Below are 24214 nucleotides of genomic sequence, written 5' to 3' on the forward strand. Positions count from 1 at the left end.
TATCACATTATCCGTCTTTAATTCCATCGTGTCGCTAACTTATCTTGCTTATTGTCAACCTTCCATCACTAAAGTATAAGTGATGAACAAATGATCTACCCAGACATGACCTCTGTTTAGAAAAGATTTGCCATTTTCAATTTCTCTTGAATTTATTTTTAAGTGAGCTCTACATTCAACATGGGGCTCAAACATACAACCCTGAAATCAAGAGTTGCACACTCCACCACCTGCAACAGCCAGGTGCCCCTTCAATTATCTTTTTAAATGTTGGGTATTGCTTGGTTTGTACTTGGTGTATCCACATGCTAGTTAGTATCTTATAATTGTGTGGGGCGCCTGGGTGGCTCAGTCAGTTCAGCATCCAACTTCAGCTCAGGCCATGATCTCATGGTTTGTGGGTTCGAGCCCTGCATCGGGCTCTGTGCTGACAGCTCAGAGCCTGGAGCCTGCTTTGCATTCTGGGTCTCACTCTCTCTCTCTCTGTCTCTCCCCACTCATGCTCTGTCTGTCTCTCTCTCTCTCTCTTAAAAATAAGTAAACATTTAAACTTTTTTTCTTTTTTTAATGTTTTTTTTAAATTTATTTTTGAGAGAGAGAGACAGTGTGAACAGGGGAGGGTCAGAGAGAGAGAGAGAGGGAGACACGGAATCTGAAACAGGCACCAGGCTCTGAGCTAGCTGTCAGCACAGAGCCCAATGCGGGGCTCGAACCCACGAACCGTGAGATCATGACCTGAGCTGAAGTCGGACGCTTAACTGACTGAGCCACCCAGGAATCCCAAAAATAAGTAAACATTTAAAAAAATTTTTTAAATAGCTTGAGAGAGTGTTTATGTTATAAATATTCCTGCAGGATGCAATGGTAACATCCACCAAAACCTAGTTTTTCAAAGATTGGTAACAGGACCAAAACCTTGCAAATTACAGATTCTATTGAAAGAAGAGACACCAAGTTCCATGAATTTGCCCTTCCTAATCTCTGGTCTCTCGATTAGAAATTGCGGCTGAATATATGCAGGGTATGCAAGGCAAGGTGGAGTTTTCATCCTGAATCTGTTGTCTTTTGGGACATTGTCCCAACCACGGAAAGTATTTTTCTGGGGAGGCCCCAGTCTCCACGAATGGCTAGTGATCTGGACACCATAGGCTGAGAGCACTCTTCTCCCACAATCCCAAGCACTAAAAGACATTGCCTGTCTTGAAAAACGACCCTGGGCAAGCTTGTGCTAATGTGGCAACCCTCAGAACTGGATGAAGATGAAGGCGCAGGCTGAACACGTATGAATGCAGACATAACTCGAAATCCATTTCCCAAGCTGGGTTAAAAAAAAAAAAAATAGAACTTCCAAAAGCCCATCAGTCTCAATAGGATACGGGATACTTTCTTCTTAGTTTTGATCTTTCTTTGAATGAATGAATGAATGAATGAATGAATGAATGAATGAAGCCGGGGCACCTGGGTGGCTCAGTCAGTTGAGTGTCAGACTCTTGATCTCAGCTCAGGTCAAGATCTCACGGTTTGTGAGTTTGAGCCCATATCGGGCTCTGTGCTGACAGTGCAGAGCCTGCTTGGGATTCCATCTCCCCTCTCTCTCTGCTTCTATCACGCTTGCTTGCTCTCTCTCTCTCTCTCTCAATAAATAAAAATAAAAAAAGAATAAAATAGAGCAAATTGCTGCCCCCTTCTAACAGGGAAGGTAAGGACAGGTGCCCCTGTCTACAGAGGTCAGAGAACCCCATTTTCAAGCCAGGACCCTGCGGAATTCTGACGGTGGTACAACCACTCCCTTTAGGGAACTCAGGTTTGTCACCCAGGAATTTATGCAAACCCTTCTCCATAAAGGCAAGGAGCCCAGATGGCTTCTTTCTTTCTGCATTTTCATGTGGTTATTTGATCCCGCTGCTACCTCGGTGCGGCATCTCTTACACGTGTCTTCCCTTTAGAACTAACTTCCTGACATCCAGGTGCCTGTCTGGGCTCTGCCTGGGTTCAGACCCTATTGTAGGGTCGTCGGTGGACTTTGCTAACTGTCTCCTCCTCGTCTGTCACCAGCAGTTTTACCTGTTATTCTGATCACGCCACCTTATGCTCCTTGAGCCCTCCTCTAACGCGGAAGATTACCTCTGAGAGCTTGACTTTTTTTAATGCTTATGTATTCTTGAAAGAGAGAGCTGAGGAGGGGGAGGGGCAGAGAGAGGAAGACTGAAGATCCTGAGAGGGCTCTGTGCTGACAGCTCAGAGCCCAACACGGGGCTCGAACCTGAGCCGAAGTTGGACGCTCAACCGACGGAACCACCCAGGTGCCCCTTGACTTTTGACTTTTAACAACTCTTCAGGGGGGGCTGGCCTTTCTACTGAAGCGTGGTCCGTGGCTTGGCAACTCGGCAACATGCGTGTCACCTGGGAGCCCTGCGGCCCTGCCCCAGGTGATCCATCAAAAGCTGCATGTTAACCAGCCCCAGGTGATGTGTCAGCGTGGAGAGGCGTTTTCAGAGAAATTTCTGCTGCTTCCCTCCTGGCTGGTGGCTGGTAGCTCTGTGGTTTCCGGGCCCGGCTCTGCGCTGAGTGCTTTGCACACACCGTCAGCACTACTGATTTTATTTAATCTTGCCAACGCCTCTGAGTGGTAAATACTGTTGTTATTCCCATTTGCAGAAGGGGAAACTGAGGCCCTGGGAGATCAAGTCATTGGTGGGAGACTATTCAGGTAGTGTGTGGTGGAGTGGCTGGGATCCACTGGGAGACCTCTGCCAGTGTTCCTGACCCCCCCGACTTTGGGCCCCTTCCCGCTCCCTGGCCTGTCGACCCCAGGCCATCCCCTCTGAGTTGAATGGCTCCTTCCTCCTCAGTCTGTAAAACTTCTCTGAAGCAAGGCCATGGTGAAGGGAATACTGCTGCTCAATGTGTTTTATGAAAGAGCTTTGGGTTTTAAACTAATTTTTAAGGACGACTGTGCCGTCACCCATGTAGATTTGATCTCCTTCAGCCCTAGAGGGTGAGTTTCCTACTGCTTTCATTTAAAGTCCACCGTTTAGAGCTACGAACACCATTGCTCCAGACGTGAACTCCTCTGGGCTCTGCTGAAGTCGAGGACTATCTCGAACTTGACCTTTGGAAAACGCATTTACAGCTCTGATCTGAAAAAAACAGATAAGGAAAAGGACCTTGCAATGACATTGGTACAGAGTTTATCAAATCCTTTCAAGACCTCAAGGTTTGAATACCTATAGAGCCCGTGTACTCAAGGCCCAAGGTTAATAACAGAAAGGCACGTGAGGTCTGATAGATCAAGGTCTGTGGTTTTCAGGGGCGCCTGGGTGGCTTAGTCGGTTAAGCGTCCGACTTTCGCTTAGGTCATGATCTCGCGGTTCGTGGGTTCGAGCCCTGCGTCGGGCTCTGTGCTGACTGCCAGCTCAGAGCCCGGAGCCTGTTTCAGTCTGTGACTCCCTCTCTCTCTGACCGTCCCCTGCTCACGCTGTCTCTCTCTCTCTCTCTCCTAGAAATAAAACATTTAAAAAATTAAAAAAAAAAAAAGGTCTGTGGTTTTCAAATTGATTCCTGACCCATTTCAAGGAGGCATTCCAGAAAAAGACTTGGGGGTTCAGGGTGGTCCTGGCCTGAAACAGGGGTTCCCAAGGCCTCCTCTCACTTTTAATCAGTTAATACAGACTTTCAGTCTTATTTTATATAATAGGCGCTGGGATAACGTTTTATTTAAGGGGCCTTTCCTCACCTATAATTTTGTGTGTGTGTATATTAAAAAGCAGCTGAAATAAGCAGACTCCATCCTTTGCAGCTGAGCCCACTGAGGTGCAGAAAGGTGCATTGACTTCCCCAAGGTCACATATTGTTTGGCTAAAAGCTATTCCTTGTATCCTTCCTCCTCTGAAAGCTCAAAAGCTGGGCGTGCTGCCAGGTCTGCGCAGCGCTCGCTCCTCGGCTGTCTGGGTCAGCCCTGATTCTGTCCAGCGGTGCTGACCTGGCCAAATTTCCTTCGCGTTTAGGACTCCTTGGTGTGTGTGTGTGGAAAACAAAACACCGTTCAGGTGCCGGGGGCAGAGCGGAGTCAAGAAGCCATGTATCTGCATGCTCTTTCTCTTCCATCGGGCAGTCAGCCCTCAAGCTTCCCCCTCCTTCCTGATTTATTTATGCACCCAAGGCAGCCTTGCAGAGAACATGGCCTTCTCTGCTGTCGGCAAAGCAGAGCAGCTCTTCTCCCACCCAAAGGTCATTACCAAAAGCACCATCTTCTGAGACTAGGCTGTAGAGGAAATCACTGACCTAAATGGAAATATTTTTTTCACCCATGAGAACACTTCTTTTTTTTTTTAATGTTCCTTTATTTTTGAGAGAGAGAGAGAGAGAGAGAGAGAGAGAGAGAGAGAGAGAGACTGAGCATGAACAGAGGAGGGGGAGAGCAAGAGGGAGACGCAGAATCCGAAGCAGGCTCCAGGCTCTGAGCTGTCAGCACAGAGCCTGACTTGGGGCTCGTGAGATCATGACCTGAGCTGAAGTCAGACGCTTAACCGACTGAGCCACCCGGGTGGTCCCAAAAAGTTTGTTTTAACTTTCAAGAGAATAAGGCAGCAGATAAAACACACAGAGGAGACTCTCCATGACATTTTGCAGTTAGTAATAATGGATCTGTGGGCATTTCCATCTTCTCACTCCTGTTTACTAGAAACTTCTTCATTTGGCTTTGCGACAGATGATCGGCACCCTGAGAAGTACTTTATTTCTACAAGTAGTTCGCCACCCACCTAAATATTCAATGCCTTTAGGATCCTTTGCCTAAAAAAGTTAGCTGCTGATCCCTGCTCCCTGGGTTCATGCCCCAAAGACACTGTCCACAGCCTGGCCCGTCGGTGCCGGTGTGTGGCTGGTTCTACAGAAATAGAGAAGCCGAGTTCTGGGACCAGCTTTTATGCTTCTCTCTGCCACTGGCTCTACCTACCATTTCTATTTCTAACCCCTCTTTCTTCTCCCTCGAATTGTTCCCAATGGGACCAGCACTGGGATTCTTGTTATTTCCAAAGAGATCTTGAAGTCATCCTCTCTGAGATCTCCTGCAAGGAAAATGTAGATTCTTGTTCTGAAAAGACAAGCCCCCGACTGTTTTGTTTAGGTACATTTAATTCCCGAGAATTTGGACACAGATATTGGCTCTCATGCTACTTAATTACATATTCAGAAACGTTATCTAAAAAAATCCTCTGGGAACATAAAATCCTATATATATGCTGATATTTTTAGTTTCACTTTTGCTTCTTCTGTTCCTGAGAAGAGTTAGAGAATATCTAGCTCTCCTCAAAAAAAAAAAAAAAAAAGTTCCCAAGAGCTTGTAAAAAGCAAAGGCTGAAGATATTAATTAGTAATGTGTACCACTAAAAAGCAGTTTTCTGCCCTCCCTGACAGTCATTCAATTATTTACTAGGATTAAGATCTTGAACTTGGTTCAGGTAAATCTCTAGGGCGGGGAAATGGTTGTTGCCGAGTGTTTATAATGTCCTATAAAATTTGGGTACTGTGAAGGGACACGAGGGAGGCGTTTGACCCTTTTCAGAGTTCGGGCATTTCTCTCCGTAAAGGCAGGACTCATTACCTGGTGTACTGGTAGCTGGTGGGTTAAAATAACTAATCTTTCTGTACAAAGGGGTTTTTCACAGGCTTTGCCTCAAGGGCGGGGCTGCAGGATGTATGTTTATAAAACAGAAGCTGCAGAGATTAATCCTCAGATCAGAGACAGAGAAATTCATCACTTGTCACTACTTTATTCGTCCTTTTGCAGATTCAGCCGTAGTATCTTGGCCCAGAGGTGCAACTATTCAATTTCTTATTTAATTCATTTCCAGCATTATTGTCTTTCCCATTTAGGATGGCTCTATTTCCATTCTGACTTGAATTTACATTTAGAAGTAAAGCCTGGAAGCACCTGGGTAGCTCAGTCAGCTGAGCGTCCAATTTCAGTTCAGGTTATGATCTTGTGGTCTGTGAGTTCAAGCGCTGCATGGGGGGCTCTGTGCTGGCAGCTCGGAGCCTGGAGCCTGCTTCTGATTCTGTGTCTCCCACTCTCTCTGCTCCTCTCTCTCACTCTCAAAAATGAACAAATGGTTAAAAAAAAAAATTAGAAGTAAAGCCTGTCCGTCAAGAGAGATGAATTTGGAGCTTACAGCATGTGCTTGCCTCTGACGGGTGACTTTCTCCAGGGCCCTGGCAGGTACTTCATGGCTTGAGGCTGAATCCTTGAACTTCCCATGACTGGAGCTGAGAGCAATGTCAACTTCCCCAAGTCACAGGACTCCGTGGGGGAAGCAGAGACGCTAGAATCAAACCAGGAACCTTTTAGGAGAGAGGAATGCGTAGTTGACAGCTAGCCAACAGTGTCAAGTCCAGTTAATATTCTCACAATTTCCAAGGTCATTTTTTTTTAATTATTATTCCTAAAGTATAAAAGTAACCTTGGCTTTTTTCAAGGCCTCAAACACAGTTTGGTCCTTTGAAAATTAATTCCCCCAAACGGTGCTCTTTGGCGCCCCCAACAGGAGCTCCCTGAAGCCAGGCACCCAGCCAAGCTCATCTGAATATTCTTGGTACACAGGTTCGTCGTGGTTGGCACATTTCTTTGCAGAATAAATGCATGCAACTTCTTTTCCAAATCCCCCCAGGATCCAAGGACCCCAGACTTTGTGGAAAACAAAGTAAAGCCAAACCCCAGAACTACAAGAGTCCTTTTACACGATTGGTCCAGTGTTAGGGCTGCCTTCTCCCCATTTCTTAGTGTTGGCATTTTGCTTTGATTTTATTTACACCAAGGCCATGCCAAGTATAAATAGCATTAAAACTGATTTTTTTGGATTTACTTAACAGGGTGACAGTGTTTTTGTTTGTTAACTCGTTACTGATATTAATTTAAGGACGTTCGTCATATTTTAAAATAGAATATCTGCTTGTTCCTATTTTAACCTACCCTTAAGTCTTTTTTTTTTTTTTCACCTGCCTATTGTCAGGATAAGAGGGAAGGAAGGGGGTACAGAAAATAGGGTTGCATTTTAGCAGCCCCTGTGTGCACTTGTGTTTCTTACACTCTCCCTATACTGAGTTGACTGTACTGGTCCCATTTTAAAGGTAACCTGGGGCACGTGGTTAACCGTTCGACTTTGGCTCAGGTCATGATCTCGCGGTCGGGGGTTCAAGCCCCGCATTGGGCTCTGTGCTGCCATCTCAGAGCCTGGAGCCTGCTTTGGATTCTGTGTTTCCCTCTCTCTCTCCCCTCCCTTGCTTGTGTGCTCGCATGTCTCTCTCTCTCTCTCTCTCTGAAATAATAATAAATGAGTAAACTTTTTAAAAATAAAAGGTAAACTAAAAATCTACACTGGCAAGTGACTTTTCTGAAATCTCAGTATTAGTTATCTATAGCTGCTGCAATAAGTTACCACAGCTTAGTGGCTTAAAATAAATTTATTGTCTTTCTGCTATGGAGGTCAGAAGTCCAAAATGTTCTTATTTGGACAAAAGGCATCACCAGGGCTACGTTGCTTTTGGAAGCTCAAGGGGAGAATCTGCTCGCTGATTTTTCCAGCCCTGTATTGACTCGTGGTCCCTCACCCCGTCTTCAGATAACTCTCCCCTTGACCTTCCTGCCTCCACCTCCTGTTATGTAAGGACCCTTGCAACCACACTGAGACCAGCTAGATCATCTCTCCGTCTCAACATCGTTAATTACACGTGCAAGGCCTTTTTTTTTTTTTGCCTGTAAAGCAGCAAATCCACAGATCCCTTGGGCTGTGGAAATCTTTGGGGACATTATTCTACCCACCACAGTCCTAGCCCCGGAGCGTATCCTCACAGACAGAAGTCTACATCCAGAGTTCACCTTCCGTATGTGCACAGGAAAAAAGCTTCCGGCTCTTTTGCGTGCCTTCTCCTGATATCCTGTCTTGGATGTTACTTAATTTTATGAAGAACTAACATCTGTGTTTGTGTGGACAAATCGGGGTTGATCGATGTTCAACAACAATGAATACTGAGGGGCGCCTGGCTGGCTCATTTAGTTGAGCGTCTGACTTTGGCTCAGGTCACGATCTCACCGCTCGTGAGTTTGAGCCCCGCGTCGGGCTCTGTGCTGACAGTTCAGAGCCTAGAGCCTGCTTCAGATTCTGTGTCTCCCTTGCTCTCTGCCCCTCCCCTGCTTGCGCTCATGTCTTTATCTTTCAAAAATAAACAAACCTTAAAAAAAAAGAACACTGATAGCAATGATCCTGTAATTGCTGACCCATGACATACAATTGCTAAGAAAAATACATACAATTCATAATAGAAGCACAGTGGTAGTTGGGCTCTCATGGGTTTTAGGGGTTTTTAAAACATGCCTTACAGTCACATGTCGGATGAACTCAGAGTCTTCTCCCTTTTGTCTTCTAGGCTTCACAGAAGTACATTGTGAAGAATTATTTCTACTATTACCTCTTCAGGTTCTCAGCTGCTTTGGGTCAAGAAGTATTCTACATCACCTTTCTTCCATTCACGCACTGGAATATTGATCCTTATTTATCCAGAAGACTGGTCATCATATGGGTTGTAAGTATCCTTATTCCTTACTAACCACTACTACTCCTATAATAACTATCTGCTTCGGCACTCAAGGACTTTGAATATATGTTCTTTAAAAAATATAATTTAGAGTTGAAATTTTTTGGTGGTTTACTTTGGGAGAGCAACAGGAAAGATTAAAAAGCTATGAACACAGCTTGTTTTGTTTACAAAAAAACAAACCCGTGATTCCGTACGTTGGCTTACACCTCCGTTTGGGAGAATAGAAGACAGATGACGTGATGTGCAGGGAAGAAAGGACGTTTCTGGAAGCCCTTGTGGGGGCATAAAATGCATCCTCCCAAGAGGCCAATTTTCATACAATTTGACCCCAAACTGGAAATTAGAAGCTGTTAACTAGTAATTGCAAGTGGGCTCAGGAGACCAGTGAGTGCACAGAACTAGGGGCCTGGCACGTGGGAGAATTTCACAGAGTCGCTACTTGAACATGGTGACGCTTCGTGACTAGTTCGTGAAGGTGAAGGAGGCTTAAGGATCAACCAGTTGGAAGGTCAGGTGGTTTCGCTGGGAGAGGGAGGGGCAGGGAAAGGCTGCCAGCAAGGTGGCTGTTTCCCCGCCTCAAGGTTCTGGACTGAAAACAGGTTCAGAAGCACTTGACTTTGTGAACCGAGTCTCGGTTTTTGTGCGGCTCTGCTCCGAGAAGCTGTGTGATCTTTGGCAAGTGACTGCATCACTCTGTGCTTTAGTTTTATCATTTGTAGACCGAGTTAGAATGGCCTGGGTCAGAAGCCATCATCTCCCATGTCCTTTAAGGCCGGGGAAGGGAAGAGAAACAGTGAATCCTGAATGGGGAGACCGGGGAGCGTGGGGAGGCTGTCAGTGAGAGTCACAGTGCGGCCATGAGGGACTCCGGGCAGCAGTTGTCCCTCTGGGCCACCTGTGACTGCCATGAGGCAAAAGGCGCTGGAGTTACCAGCTTGGTTTTTCATGGGAAGCATCCCATTTTTAAACATGCAGGCTTATATCTTTAAAACATGATATGTCAGGGGCGCCTGGGTGGCTTAGTCGGTTAGGCGTCCGACTTTCGCTTAGGTCATGATCTCGCGGTTCGTGGGTTCGAGCCCCGCGTCGGGCTCTGTGCTGACTGCCAGCTCAGAGCCTGGAGCCTGTTTCAGTCTGTGACTCCCCCTCTCTCTGACCCTCCCCTGCTCACGCTGTCTCTCTCTCTCTCTCTCTCTCCTGGAAATAAATTTAAAAAACAACATTAAAAAAAATAAATAAATAAAAAATAAAACATGATATGTCAGCTCAACAAAGAGTCCTTGACGTCCACACATATGGGGCGTGGTTGGAAGCCTCTAGCCTAAAGGACCAGTGAGGTCCCCAGGGCTGTGGTTAGGAGTTTTTGGCCCCACATTTCTTCCTGTGACTTTTTTTTTTCTCTCCTTTTCACTTGAAAACACAAACCACTGGTTCCTCCCCCATTCCTGTCTCACAACCAGCCTGAGTCTGAAATCCAGCTCCTCTGTGAGAATCTGATCTGAGAATCTGCAAGCACCTGCATCTTGCAAAAGGCGAACGTTAGTGTAACCCCTGCATCTCACTTTCAGCTGCTCACTTCCCTACTTGGGGGCAGGTGACCCTGGGGCAGTGGGGAGGGGAGGGGAGGGGAAGGGAGGGGTTCTGAAATGCAGAAAAGGTACATGGTGCTGGAGTTTCCTTCCCCTGTCATTTATTTTCTGGTGTGTGTGTGTGTGTGTGTGTGTGTGTGTGTGTGTGTGTGTGTGTGTGTGAGAGAATATATTATCAGTTTTCCAATGTTCATGGTGGTTGGGTGAAGCAAATGGCATAAAGCACTTCTAATAATTTTTTAAGTGTGCTGGACTGACCGTACCCAGGGCCAGTTGTGACCCCAGTGAGGGTGGACCATTTTCCTGAGGGGCTGGGAGCGTCTTAACACCTGACGGTAGCTGGGGGCCCTCTGATTGTCGTTTTGGTTATTTTTCACTGTGGAGACCTCATTTCAAAGTGTTCAAAGGATTCCCTGCGTGAGACGGAATCACCAGGCTTTTGCTCGAGGGAGAGCAATAAAACCTTTGGCCGAGAAAGAACAGCCTTTGAGGAGCAGGCTGTCCTGGGCTTTGTGACCCGTTACTTGCTTTTAAAAATGGGTGCATTGGGGGGCCTGGGTGGCTCAGTAGGTTAAGCGTCCGACTTCGGCTCAGGTCATATCTCACAATTCGTAGTTTTGAGCCCCACGTCGGGCTCTGTGCTGACAGTTCAGAGCCTGGAGCCTGTTTCAGATCCTGTGTCTCCCTCTCTCTCTGACCCTCCCCTACTCATGCTCATGCGCTCTCTCTCTCTCTCTCTCACTCACACACACACACACACACACACACACACACACAAATAAATAAAAACATTTTAAAAACATTTAAAAAAAATTTTAAAAAACGGGTGCATGGTCATGTCCAAGGCACCCGTGCTCAGGGGTCCATATCTGGGTGGTCAGCTGGGTCCTCAAGGCAGCATACGAGGTCCAGGTGCAGACAGGGCGGCCATTCCCTGAGAGACAGATGGACACAGAGAGATAGAGGGGGAGGGGGAGAATCTAGGGCCAGGGGAAGGGGCGGGGAGAGAGACCCAGAGAAGGGAAGAAGCCCAGAGAGAGACAGAGAGAAACAGAGAGAGAAAGACCTAGAGAAACAGAGATCCAGAAAGACAGAGTGACAGGGGGAGAGAGACAGAGACAAAGAGGCCCTGAGAGAGAGACAGAAAGAGAAACAGAGACCCAAAAAGAGAGAGACAGAGACAAAGAGGCCCTGAGAGAGACAGAGAGACCCAGAGAAACCGGGAGAGAGACCCAGAGGGAGAGAAAGAGAGAGACACACACACACACACACACACACACCACCACCACCACCACCACCACCCCCCTCCCCCCCGAGAGAGAAACGGGGAGAGACCCAGAGAAACACACACACACCCCAGAGAGAAACAGAGAGAGAGAGAAGCCCTGAGAGAAACACAGGTTAAAGACACCTCCAGAAGTGGTGGGGAGCCCTGTGCTGGCCACAGAGATAATCATGAGATGATTTGGCTCCAGTGGGGAAGGGAGGGAGGGGAAACCCCACAGCAAGCGGGGAGGGGGGGGGAGTTGGGGCACAGGGTGGTGCTCCGGGGTGATGAGCTTCCTCTGAGGGAGCCTCTCCTGCATGCAGGACACCCTAAATCAGGGGCCGTGTCCTCAGGGCATGAGGAGGAAGGGAAGTGAATTACCTGGGTGCAGAGCTTGCTGCCTCCAGGCTTTAACCAGCTTACCTGGCCCCGAATCCGCATCTGAATCCTTCGGAAGGCAGCTGCGTTCAGGAGCGCCAAACCTGCTGTCAGTTTTACATGCAGTCGACAGTTGTCCTTGGATGAAGTCCCAACAGGTTTCATTGCGTTTAAAAATCATTTGCTACAGTGGGAGTGACTCTTACCGTCAGAGGTAGCCTAGCAGGGTTTATGGCTGTGTTACACGCCTCCTCGTCACAATCATAACTGTACCCCCCCCCCCACATTGTACATCTCTTAGTGCTTTTATTGGCATCTGTGTTCATTATCTTATTTGACTTCGTAACAATGGGTGAGTATCATTTTCATCACTTTACAGACCGGGATGGTAAGACTCCAGGTAACAGTTAGCCCTCGCCTGTGCCAAGCCCTCCGCATACTCAGCCACGCACTGGGACGGTGCTTTACGTATTTTTATCACCTGTAATCCTGCCGGTGATCCTGAGATGTGGCTACTGCCAGCCCATTTTACAGATCTGGAACTGATGTCCAGAAAGAGTAAATAACTCCCCCAGGATCGTGTGGCGTTAAGTGGATTTGATCCAGGCTCCCAGGGCCTCCTATGCTGGAGGCGGACACCAGGGTCACTTCTAAGAACATGCTTTTTTTTTTTTTTTTTAAAGAAATGTGAAAGCTGAGGCTTTAGGCATTAAAATGCCTTGCCCAAAGTTCCCTTCCACTGCATGTTTGCTAGGATTGTGCTTCGTGTGCCCAGATGGCATTTATTAACTCGATTCTATTTAAGTGTCTTTTATATAACTTTCTTGACAAGCGAAAGATCTTTTATCCCAGAAAACTTAGACAAGCCTTTTCAGTTAGCCGAAAGACATCAATCAAGTCATCATTTCCCTCTTCCTGTCACTCATCAAGGTTTTTAACCTGGCATTTGATTTCCTTGAGCAGAGAAGCCTGTGGATGGATTATCTAAGATCTGTCAGATGGCGCTTTAGAAAGAGTCACCATCCAGAGTGACTATCTCATCTCTTGTCTTCTTTTTGGGGTGGGGGCAGGCCCATCAAAAAATAAAAAGCTTTAAAATAGTATTGCAGGGGGGCATGGGTGGCTCAGTCTGTAAGGCATCTGACTTCGGCTCAGGTCATGATCTCATGGTTCACGAGTTCGAGCCCCACGTCCGGCTCTCTGCTGATTGCTCAGAGCCTGGAGCCTGCTTGAGATTCTGTGTCTTCCTCTCTCTCTGTACCTCCCCCGCTTGTGCTCTGTCTCTCATTCTCTCTCAAAAATAAACATTAAAAAAAAATTAAAATAGGGGCTCCTGGGTGGCTCAGTCAGTTGAGCATGTGACTTTGGCTCAGGTCTTGATCACACGGTTCGTGGGTTTGAGCCCTGGATCGGGCTCTGTGCTGACAGCTCAGAGCCTGGAGCCTGCTTCAGAGTCTGTCTCCCTCTCTCTCTGCCCCTCCCCCACTCATGCTGGGTTTCTCTCTGTCTCAATAATAATAAACATTAAAAAATTATTTTAAAAAATTAAAATAGTATTGCGGTATCTTAGAAAGGTTAGAGGCCGTTTCATTGGAACTGCATGGTGGTCGGCTTTGTAACAGGAGGCAAAATCTCACTTTTTTGCAAAATCAAGTTATTCTCCATTTAGTGAAATAGCGATATGAATATGGATACCACAGTTGATCCTTGAAAAGCTCTATTCTTAGGCTATTTTACTTACTTATATACATCTTTTCACAGATATTTCATGGTGTTCAGAACGAGATGCAAGAAAAAAATTGGAAAAGCAAAATTAGAGGGAACACAGAGAGAATAGGAGATTAAGGCCTCGTGTGAAGTTCAGTGTTGCCTGTTGATTCAAAGCTGAGCCACAGATTTGTCTTTGAACTTTGTCCTGACCAAACCAAAATGAAATTAAATTGCATCCACTAGGAAATAATCAGCTTATTCCTAAGGGAGCAAATCTTTTCTTGACACGTAGAATCATTAAGCTTAGGGATACCTGTTGCTAAATTATTTTCCTAAAAATATTGTTTGGCATCAGTACCCCCTACCAGCGATGTGAGTACCCATCTTGACTCTTCCTCATAAACTTTGTGTTCTTACTTTCTAATAACTGATAATTTCACCAATGAAAAAAGGCATTTCAGTTCATTTTAATTTCATATCTTTTTAGTGAAAATGAAAGCATTTTTTATTAGCCATTTGTATGAACTCTTCTGTGAATTGTTAGTGTACCTCTTGAGTATTTTTCAAAGGGGCTTTGATTTTTTTATTGATTTTTTTTTCACCAGTTATAAAATGATACCGAACCATTGATTGTCCAAGGATCAGAGGCAGTGTGTCTTTATATATAAGATTTTTAGAAGTTTGTGACGTTGAGAAACGATGTCTATGGTATCATTAACAGTGACTAAAGAAAGTCCTTTAAAATTGACTTTCAGTGCTTTTTTACTGGGTATGTAGTTGGCAAACAGACCTCCCCACTCCCTGTGTCTTACCCTTTGGGACCGCTGGGCTCCGCCCCTTGCAGGTATTTGAATTGGGGATTCCTATTTTTAGGCACCTAATCTTTCTGGCCTATAGTTTCTCTGGCCATAAATAGTTTACTCTACTTGGGTGACCAGTCCCTAAAAGCCTGGCTCTGCCGCCCCAATTCCACTAAAGTTAAAATTTGTCTTGAGTTTTTCCTTGCGTTTTTTTCCTCCTTGGTAAACATTTTCATTTTCTACCTACCATCAAAAGCTCTAATCTAAAAGATTCTTACCTGTGATTTTTTTCTTTTTTCTTAGTTTATTTATTTATTTAGAGAGAGCGAGCAGGGACAAGTTGGGTGAGGGGCAGAGAGAGAATCCCAAGCAGGCTCTGTGCTGACAGCACAGAGCCCAACATGGGGCTCGATCCCATGAACTGCGAGATAGTGACCTGAGCCGAAAACAAGAGTCAGACGCTTAACCAGCTGAGCCACCCAGGCATCCTTAAATGTGATTATTTTAAAGTAACTGTTATCATATTCAAACTGTTTTTTTCTGATTGTTGTTTCTGAGTGTTCTCAGGCACAGTTAAACTCTCTTGTAATAATAAAAAATAATGTCATCTCTTGTAATAAAGGGTGGCTTTTGGTGACCTCCCTGATTGGAAGCGAAGAGTGCGTGTGGCGTGGTGGGGTAGGGGCGGCTCCCACCTCCATCAGGAGCTCTGAGGTTTGGTCAGAAGTGCCTGGCCCTGTAATGCCATGCAGGGAACACCAGCGTGTTTATAGGTAGTGTTTTTTGGTTCCACTCAAAGTAGCTCAGTAAAGGGGATTTGTCATGAGTTTCCTGGGAATCCCAGAACCAGAACATCCCAAGGATCAATGCTACTGGACCATTTGGTCATCTGCGACAGTTAAGCCATGACTCCATATATCTGCTTCTTTACCTCCTGTTGCCAGCTGGTAACTTCTCAACAGTTGGGATTTTTAGATTTTCTTTTAGATTTTTAAGACCCAGCTCATTTTGTATCCTGGCTCCATCCATCCTGTGCCAGCGTATCCATGGGCTGCACTTGGCCCAAAGAGCTGCTTTTGGGGTGGGGACAGACGGGTAATTGGGGGCACAGAGCCACGGGCCAGGTTGGGAAATCAAGGCTTGGGGTGTAATCCTAGTAGCGAAACCTCCTCAAGCCACCTCGTGATTCTGGCCTGAAGCATCCCAGCTTTAACAAGAAAGGACTCCGTTAAAAGATCCCTGGAGGCTTGAAATGTGGTCACCAGTCTTCTTGATACATTCCCTGTATGACAGAAGAGATTCATTTGTGGCATGGAGTAAGAAGGAAAGGAGCCAAAGTTGAGCCAGATTACATTAAACACACACACACACACACACACACACACACACACACACACACACACACAAAACGAAGTCATGTCCTCACTTTTGCAGACTGAATGCTAATTTCCTAATTTCGTCTTGTGTGGTGAGTCCCCTCGATACGCGACAGTACATTGAAATCCATATCCAACCCATTGCTAAATCATCGTTAGATTGCCTGCTGTTTGTGTGCCACAGGATCGAAGAAACACTTAAAAGAAAAAGGCTTAATTGCTTAGTGAATATAATTGCAGGCCCTTCTGTTCCTACTCTTCTAAGTCTAATGAACTCGCGTTGGGGAGCTCAAGTTTAAGATGATGGATTTCACAGGGCTCACATTCTGATTGTTGACAACGAAGTAGCTGATATCTACAGTGCAAAGCAGACCCCAAATTTATATTTCAACTGTGCCTACGATCTAGACCGTGTCTAACGGCTATAGAATCTAGAGTATTATTTTATAAAACTGACCCATAAATTGGTGAAGAGGCGCAATTTGTGATGACTCCCACAGGGGAGTCGGAAGACGAAGGGAAATGACTGCCCTGTCCCTGTAATTCACAACCCCGAGTCTGAGGTCAGTGTTAGTGCCAAAAGATGACTTTAAATGTGATTAGCTCCTAATCCTCTGTTTAAACCACTACTGCCGTTCACTTCAAAAGATTTCCCTGCTTGTTAAATTGGTTCTTGCCTGAGATTAATGAGTCTTGAAAAGTGTCCAACACTGGCCGGGTTGTAACCCACGATAACTTGCACCGAATGAAATAGAATTAGGTGGCAGAGGCTATGCCCCCGTTTCTCTGAAGTAGAATCTCGTAAATGAGTCTTAGTTAAATATTAAGTAAATGACCCTGGGGGGTTTGTTATGCAAACTGTATTGGTTTGGTTTTGAAACACAAGAAGGAAATATTTTGGTTTTAGTCTGGTTAAAAAAAAAAAGCCTTACACTGGACTCGTAGGGGTCAAACAGATGGATTGGAGTCTTTCCGTATATCCCCACCATTACCTGAAAGATGATTTCCCCCACTTCCCTTTTTTTTTTTTTTATAAGAATGGTCTTATTTTATTAAAAAATTTTTTTTAATGTTTTGTTTATTTCTGAGAGAGAAAGAGAGACAGTGTGAGCAGGGGAGGGTCAGAGAGAGAGGGAGACATAGAATGTGAAGCAGGCTCCAGGCTCTGAGCTAGCTGCCAGCACAGAGCCGGACACGGGACTCGAACCCACAAACGGTGAGACCATGACCTGAGCCGAAGTCAGACGCTTAACTGACTGAGCCACCCAGGTGTCCCGCCCCTTCTCTTTTATGATGATGGCTGGCAATATGCACACATTCTTTCCTATCTCTCTGGCCACCCCATCCTAATGCCGTCCCTACTCCTAGCCCCCTAAGGCTGCAGTGCTGGATTTGGGTGGGGTTTGGTTTTTGTTTAAGTTTATTAGAGAGAGAGAGAGAGAGCGACAGAGAGAATGAGCAGGGGACGGGCAGAGAGAGGGAGAGAGAGAATTCCAAACAGGCTCTGCGCTGTAGTTTGGAGCCTGACACAGGGCTCAAACCCATAACCTTTGAGATCATGACCTGAGCCGAAACTGAGAGTCAGATGCGTAACCGGCTGAGCCACCCAGGCGCCCCAGGTTTGGTTTGGTTTTGCTTGAGCAGAATTGTATTCTCCCACAGCGCGGCCTCCACACCCAAGTATCACTTCTAAATGCATCACTTAATGCGTCTGGTGGTTGTGCAATTGCTTTGCACCTTAGCTAGCTTAGAAGTTGTTCGAAAGCCCAGGGGCCTGGAGCTTCTAAAATGATGCAAAATGCTAAACATTTCATAGAGTTTGGTGTGCAGTTAGTCCTTGTCCCTTTGGCTTTATGGTAACTGTTTAAGTGTCATGGTTTAAAAAAAAATTTTGCCAAGTCCTGTCCAGATCGGAAAACAAGCAGCCAGGCAGGGAGGAGGGTAAGGCGTTCAGTTTCTCTGAATGCACTGGAGTGGGTGGGGAAGGGGGGGATGGAGGCTGGGGTGGCCCACTGTCCCCCACTGCCTGCAGCCAGCAGTGGGGGGGGGATAGGGAGGGGCCAAGGCACTCAGTCCCTGCGGGGCGGGGGGTGGTTTATAACACACCCTTCTGGACTAGACTCTGTCCCAGATTCCCTCCTATTCTCTTATAAAACAAGAGAATGAGCTAATCAATAGGCCATGGGGGTGGGGGAGAGCTGTTCTTTTGATAAAATTTTCAAATACTATCTAAACAACTCTAGGGTTTTTCCCTACCAATCGATTCCATTTGCAGAGCTGCTTTCTTGAATGAGTCTGCTTACTGAGCCTCCCTTCTGTGCCAAATGCTTTGTTTGAGAACCCCATTTCACAGAGGACAAAACTGAGGCCCAAGCATTAAGTGGCTTACACCAGTGAGGAGCGTAGGGAGTGATCCCACCGGATCCTGTCGCCCAGCGCCTCCCAGCGCCTTGGGTCCTTCTTCTCATCTTGCTTCCAATGGCTGCACATTACTCCCCCCTCCCGCCCCCCATCTACTTCCTCAGAAATGTGCGCGGCCGTGAAGTTGGAATGTCTCGTTTGCAAGAGCCCTCTGTGTACAACGGCCACGTGGAGGATTTCCCAGACATTTGTCTCTCAGTTCTCTGTGCTGTGATCCCTGTGAGCACCCCCACCCCTCGTCAGGCTGTGGGCCCCAGACTTGTTACATGTCCCCAGAAGGCCAGGAGCCCAGGAGGGTGGAGAAGGGCTTTGGTAGCTTAGCTTCGGGGCTGCCCTGCCTAGGCCCGCTCTACTCCACTCCCTTATCCTGTTTTGCAAAGCAGCCAAGTGGAAAAGGAGGAGGCGGCTAAGAGTGGCTCTTTGTCTCATTAGGAGGTGGGGATTTGCCCTGCAGGGGACTGTCCTTGCCCGAGGGGACGGAACTTCCTGGGGAAGGTGGGTTTTCTAGTCACTGGGCCTTTGCTTCTCAGGCTTCCTGTCACCAGGCGCCTTCAGGGCCCTGAATCCCGGGCCCACCCTGCCCTGAAGCTGGAGGGTGAAGAGCCTGACATCCCAGTGGCTCTCCGGTAGCTTTTGAGGGTCCGGAAGTGTCCCCTGTGCTGGGAAGGGGAAGGCAAGACCTTGAGCTGTTAAGAGCTCTGTCGGTTCACAGCTCGAGAGGTCCTACTTTATTCAGGCCTCTGGAATTTTCTGGAAGCTTGAGGGCTACTAGACAAACCCAGTGTTACTAACCTAATGGCTGTCATCTGTCCTCTTCCCTGTCCTTTTAACAGTGCGGGGGGCGGGGGGGGGGGGGTTGTGGCCTCTTCTCCCCGGGCAGACAGCTGGGGACGCCCTCTGTAGTCAGCCCCGCTGCCACCAACACTAGTCAAGGCTTTTGCCCCCGTGGCCTCAGCAGACATGCATGGTTGCAAGAAGGCACTCAACCTGCTTAGAGAGAGTTGGGCCTCGGTCATCTAAGGGTTAATCTGAGAAACTGAGGCTTGCTAGCTCCACCCGCTCCAGGGGCAGCAGCCCCTCTGTCCAGTCTGCTTGCTGGTGTCCTGCCCGCTGCCCGTGCTGGCCTGGGCGCAGCTCGTGTGCTCTCATGCCCTCTGCGAGGTGGAGGGAATACGTCATTTTCAAGGAGCCGCAGTATAACTGTTTAAGAGTAAATAACATCCTGAAATTCACAAGTGCAAAGCCGTGAGTGAGGACTTGTCAGGTGAGCGTGGCCTCTGTGCCAGCTTTCATGACAATGATAACTCTAAGTGCGGCCGTAACCATCATTTATCGAGTCCCCGCTCGGTGCTAGACAGGAGGCAACAGACTTCACAGACGTCACCAGGTGCAGTATAGGCACTATTATCATTCTCATTTTAAAGTCAAGGAAGCAGCTTGAGAAGGTCAGCCAAGCTGCCGTAGCCAATAGGGAACAGAGTCAGGATTTGAACCCAGGGCTATCTGATCTGGTATCCTGGCCATGAACTGTGCTCTGCACTAGCCTTTTCCCTTTTCTCCTGCTTTTTCGCATATTGAATGTGCTCGGTTAACTTTTTCATTTTATAAGTAGTGAACCACATTAGTACAAAAACCAAGAAAATGAAAATTTCCCTAATTCTACCTCATTGATTTGAAGGCAGTTCACCTTTTCCGTCTATTTCCTAGCCCATCTACACAATATTTGATCATCGTATATGGTTTATATGCTGCCTTGCGATAAATGGTATGATAGAAAATTAAACAGGACTCCCAAGTTCATGTGTGAATACGGAAGTAGGAAAGGGAGGGGAAGTAGGATCCAGATGACTCCTGAATCTTTTAGACTAAAAGGAATAATTGAATCAAAGTACAGTGTGTTAGGGGCGCCTGGTTGGCTCAGTTGGTTGGGCATCCGACTTCGGCTCAGGTCATGAACTCACAGGTCATGATCTCACAGTTCATGGGTTTGAGCCCCACATCAGGCTCTGTGCTGACAGCTCAGAGCCTGGAGCTTGTTTCAGATTCTGTGTCTCCCTCTCTCTCTGCCATTCCCCTGCTCAAGCTCTGTCTCTATCTCAAAAATAAACATTAAAAAAAAAAAAAAGATGCTGTGTCTACCTCAAGAGTTAAGAGACTTAGATTCTAATCAAAGTCTAAATTGTTCCCTCTCTATTTAACACAGTATGTGTTTCAGTAGTAAGAGTGGAAGCCTTCCTAGGGGGCATGGCCAGGCTGGGATGGACTCAGAGATGTGTAACCAACTGTAGTCCAAAGTTTACTAATAACAGTCCAAATGACATTTATTTCAGGACCTCAATTTGACCATCTGTGAAATATAGAGTTGAACAAATTGACCATAGGGACCCTCTTATTTTGAGAGTTTTGCTACTACAAAAATATTGATGGTGATGTGTCTTTGAGGCTATTCAGTCTTTAATTATATGTTCTGACTTCAACTATGCATCTGGCCCTATAAAATTTCCCTGGAATGACCCCCCCCCCATACCTTGGCTGGGTTGGCTCATATCACTTTTTCTTGGTGTCCCCCATGATGAGCAACCGTACTTCGCTGTGAAAAGTGTCCTTAAAGAGGTAGTTGGATCCTCTGCAAGTCTGAGTCACCAGGAATCATTTGGCCTTGCAAATTCAAGCCAAGGGGAGCAGAGGGAAGCATTTGAGGGTTCAGCAGTCCTCTTTCGGGCCCAAATGCAATGGCAAACATCAAGCACACGGGTCGTCTTCTAAGCGTGTGTGTGTGTACACACATATAAATTCGTTGTTTGTATTGCATATGCCGAGATTTAACTGGAAAAAGATGTTAGTCTTTTTGTTCCTTTTAAAATTAAATTTCTCCTGGCATCCACAGGCACTGAAATCAGAAGGGAAAAATGTTTTGTTCAATTTGAAAATGTTTTTCAAATACATGGCAGTTTGACTTTAGAGGCTGGGAAATGACATCCTGGAGATTTGTTCCAGAAACGAACTTGGAAATTAGCAAGTTATGAGAAGCAGTAAGCTCGCTTCCTTATAAACTAACACTGCCACACAAATAAAAGCTAAATGAGGGAAATAAAAGAGCTGATTTCTTTTATGAGGCCATAATAGAAGGCTCAGTCAAAGGAGAAAATGAAACTCCGGGTTTAATACGAACACTACAATTGATTGCACACGGTATCTGGGTTGCCCGTGGGAAGTGAGCCCAGCCCAGGCTGACCACGCCCCATCAGGGCTTCTTAAATGAGGGCTACCTGAAATAAATCAAGGTTGAGCAATTTTCAGTGTTTATCTACATAATTGGGGAAAACATTTAGCTGGAAAGAATGGACAATGGACACGGGGAGGGGGGAAGGGGGGGAACCGAAGGAAAGTCTCCATTTTTCTCTAGCCAGCAAGGATCACAACAGGACTGTTTATTAGAATTCATTAAAAAAAAAATGGGGGCTCATTCACTTGGGTTAGCATTCCAAAGAAGCTAAATGTTCTTTGAGGCTCTTGCCTACTGGGGGCTGGATTCAGAAATGTAAACCTAACTTTGTACTGTAGAAAGCAGTGTAGGAGACTGGATTCAATGCTTAGAAAAAAAATGCATACTAATCTAGAAAGAATGTTTGACTATTTTCCCTGGGGGCAATTAAAAGGGTGTGTTTAACACTGATGGATTAAATAATTAAAAAGCTGCCAAAAGTCGGAGTTTTAGCAAGCCAGGTGCTTGTCTGTATTTAAAAACATCTCAGTAACCTCAAAGGGTGTTCAAGGTGTGCTAATCTGTTATCTAGCTCTGTTATGGATATTAATTTTATGTAATTGTATACATTCATGAGGAATAGTTTAAGGAAAATCTATAAAAGAATATAAACCCCCTGGAGCTCTTCAGGGTATCACCTTGAAGATTAAGAGCCATTCATGAAATGGACCCTGGTTCAGAAAATATCCTTGGAAAACAGCACAGAAATTTTTGTGATTGAGATTATCCTGGAAATGCCAAGGTGAATGGACACCCAAATCAAAACCCGATGACAAATACTCTTCGGACAATCCTCTGGACCTTTCTTGCCCTTTGTGATGCAAGACAGGCTGAGATTATGTGCATTTAAATATTTTTTAAAAATGTTTTTATTTATTTCTGAGAGAGAGACAGCGTGAGCAGGGAGGGTCAGAGAGAGGGAAATACAGAATCCGAAACAGGCTCCAGGCTCTGAGGTAGCTGTCGGCACAGAGCCTGACGCGGGGCTGGAACCCACGAACCGTGAGATCATGACCTGAGCCGAAGTCGGACGCTTAACTGACTGAGCCACCCAGGCGCCCCATGTACAGTTAAACACTAGACATTGATACAAAGCGAACACAGGCATGGTAATGTTTTTGAAGGTGTCTCTGAAACATCTGAATGAATCTTGTGTTCTTGCAGATCCATCAGGCTGAAGTCTCCACCTGTAGTTTTTGGTTTGGGGAATTTTGTAACCTTAAACATAATTCATTAGTTATTGCTTCCAACACCTCGTTCCTAAACTATATTGAGGTGCGCCCCTGCCGAGCCTGGGGCAAAAAAAGGAAAAAGCTGATGAAAAGGTGCTCCCCTCCCAAGGGAAGGAGATGCTACTCCAGTGTTATTGGCCTCGTACTAAAACTTCACAGCTACTATGAAAACAGCTGGACATAAGCAAACAGGGTAACATTTCTGTACCTAAAATATGACAGTGGTGCTGGGTGTGGAGCCTGCTTAAGATTCTCTCTCCTCCCGCTGCCCCTCCTCTGCTCGTGCTCTCTCTAAAACAAATAAATTTTTAAAAAAATTAAAAATATGTCAGAAGCATGTTAGGTTCCACACATAAGTTCCATGGGCCATCATTGTTTCTAAAAAATAATATATATATATATATATATACACACATATATGTATATAAAGAAGCCTACAACACTCCATGGGTGGCCCAGCAAATCCAGATATAATCCCTTTTTCCCCCTAAATGTATTCTTATCTCAGTCTAACATCATTTTGGTAAGATATTTAATACCTATGTTTATATGTGATGAAACTGAGGATGTGATGCTAATAATCATTCTCATCGGGCCGTCTTATGCCGTCACTCTGTGTCCAGCCTAAAATATGAAATGGGAAGAAGTGAAGCGTCTTTGGAAAGTGCCCACTAGGTTAGGCTGTGCAGGTGGTCGAAGTAGAATATTTGTGGATGGGCAAATGCACCCCTTTACAAAGAAAATCAATCATCTAATGAATGAGTCACTATAACATATAGTGGATAGATGTAAGCAGGATTTAGATTTAGAGACATTTAAACATTTGGTAAAGATGGGGCCTTTTTTTTTTCTTTTAAAGGGAAGTTTGCACCTTTTTGCTCAGTGACCCAAGTTCTGATTCCGCCTAGTGTCAGCTGCTCAGAAATCTCCTGGCAGTTTTCTTCACCTTGCCCTTAACCTACGGTGATGGTTTGAGGGCCTTGAGGAGATTTGTCAATATCAGAGCTGATCTCAAAGTACTTTCACCAAAGCACTTTCTCCTACAAATTGAAACCTGGTTAGATAAAGTGCTCAAGATCTTCTTCCCTTTCTCTTACTTCTCAGCCAAGAGTGCATCTGTTGAATTTGACCTTAAACCATGAAGATAATTCTCTACCCTTTTATGTTCCAGGAAATGACTCACTATAGGGAACCCCTTTCCTCATGGGACTTAAACACGCACAGATGTCCCTCCTTGCTGACCTATGACAAGGCCAGACTCAAGCCTCCAACCCCCAGTTTTTGTCTTGTAGATTATTTGAACTCTGTCTCCCCTGACCTATCTGGATAATAACAGACTTGACCAAACTTTAAACTTCCCTCCATCCCTAGGCCCTTGAACTTTGACCCACCTTTGGCCCAAATAGCCCTCCCTCCCGCCCCCACCGGCGCCCTGAAAAGGGCCTTCCAAACTGAGCTCAGGGTCAACATGCTCTGATCTACAGTCCTGTCCAGCTCCCCCACCCAGAGAACGTTTTCATTCCTGCCTATTAAAGTAAAGCCCTTCTCTGGCTAATCTGAACACTTGCAGATCTCTGGATC

At 45.9% G+C, this 24214-nt stretch overlaps 1 protein-coding gene across 1 annotated transcript in view; it reads left to right on the forward strand.

The window, feature by feature from the left end:
- SGPP2 (sphingosine-1-phosphate phosphatase 2) overlaps positions 1 to 24214 on the forward strand; it is a 119450-nt gene that overhangs the window by 37536 nt on the left and 57700 nt on the right. Inside the window, exon 2 of the mRNA XM_039236843.1 lies at positions 8425 to 8580. Within this exon, the coding sequence (XP_039092774.1) occupies positions 8425 to 8580 (156 nt within the window). The remainder of the gene's footprint in view (positions 1 to 8424; positions 8581 to 24214) is intronic.

This window comes from Hyaena hyaena, unplaced genomic scaffold (assembly GCF_003009895.1).
Source record: "Hyaena hyaena isolate Hyena2069 unplaced genomic scaffold, ASM300989v1 scaffold_117, whole genome shotgun sequence".
Classification (NCBI taxonomy): Eukaryota; Metazoa; Chordata; class Mammalia; order Carnivora; family Hyaenidae; genus Hyaena; species Hyaena hyaena.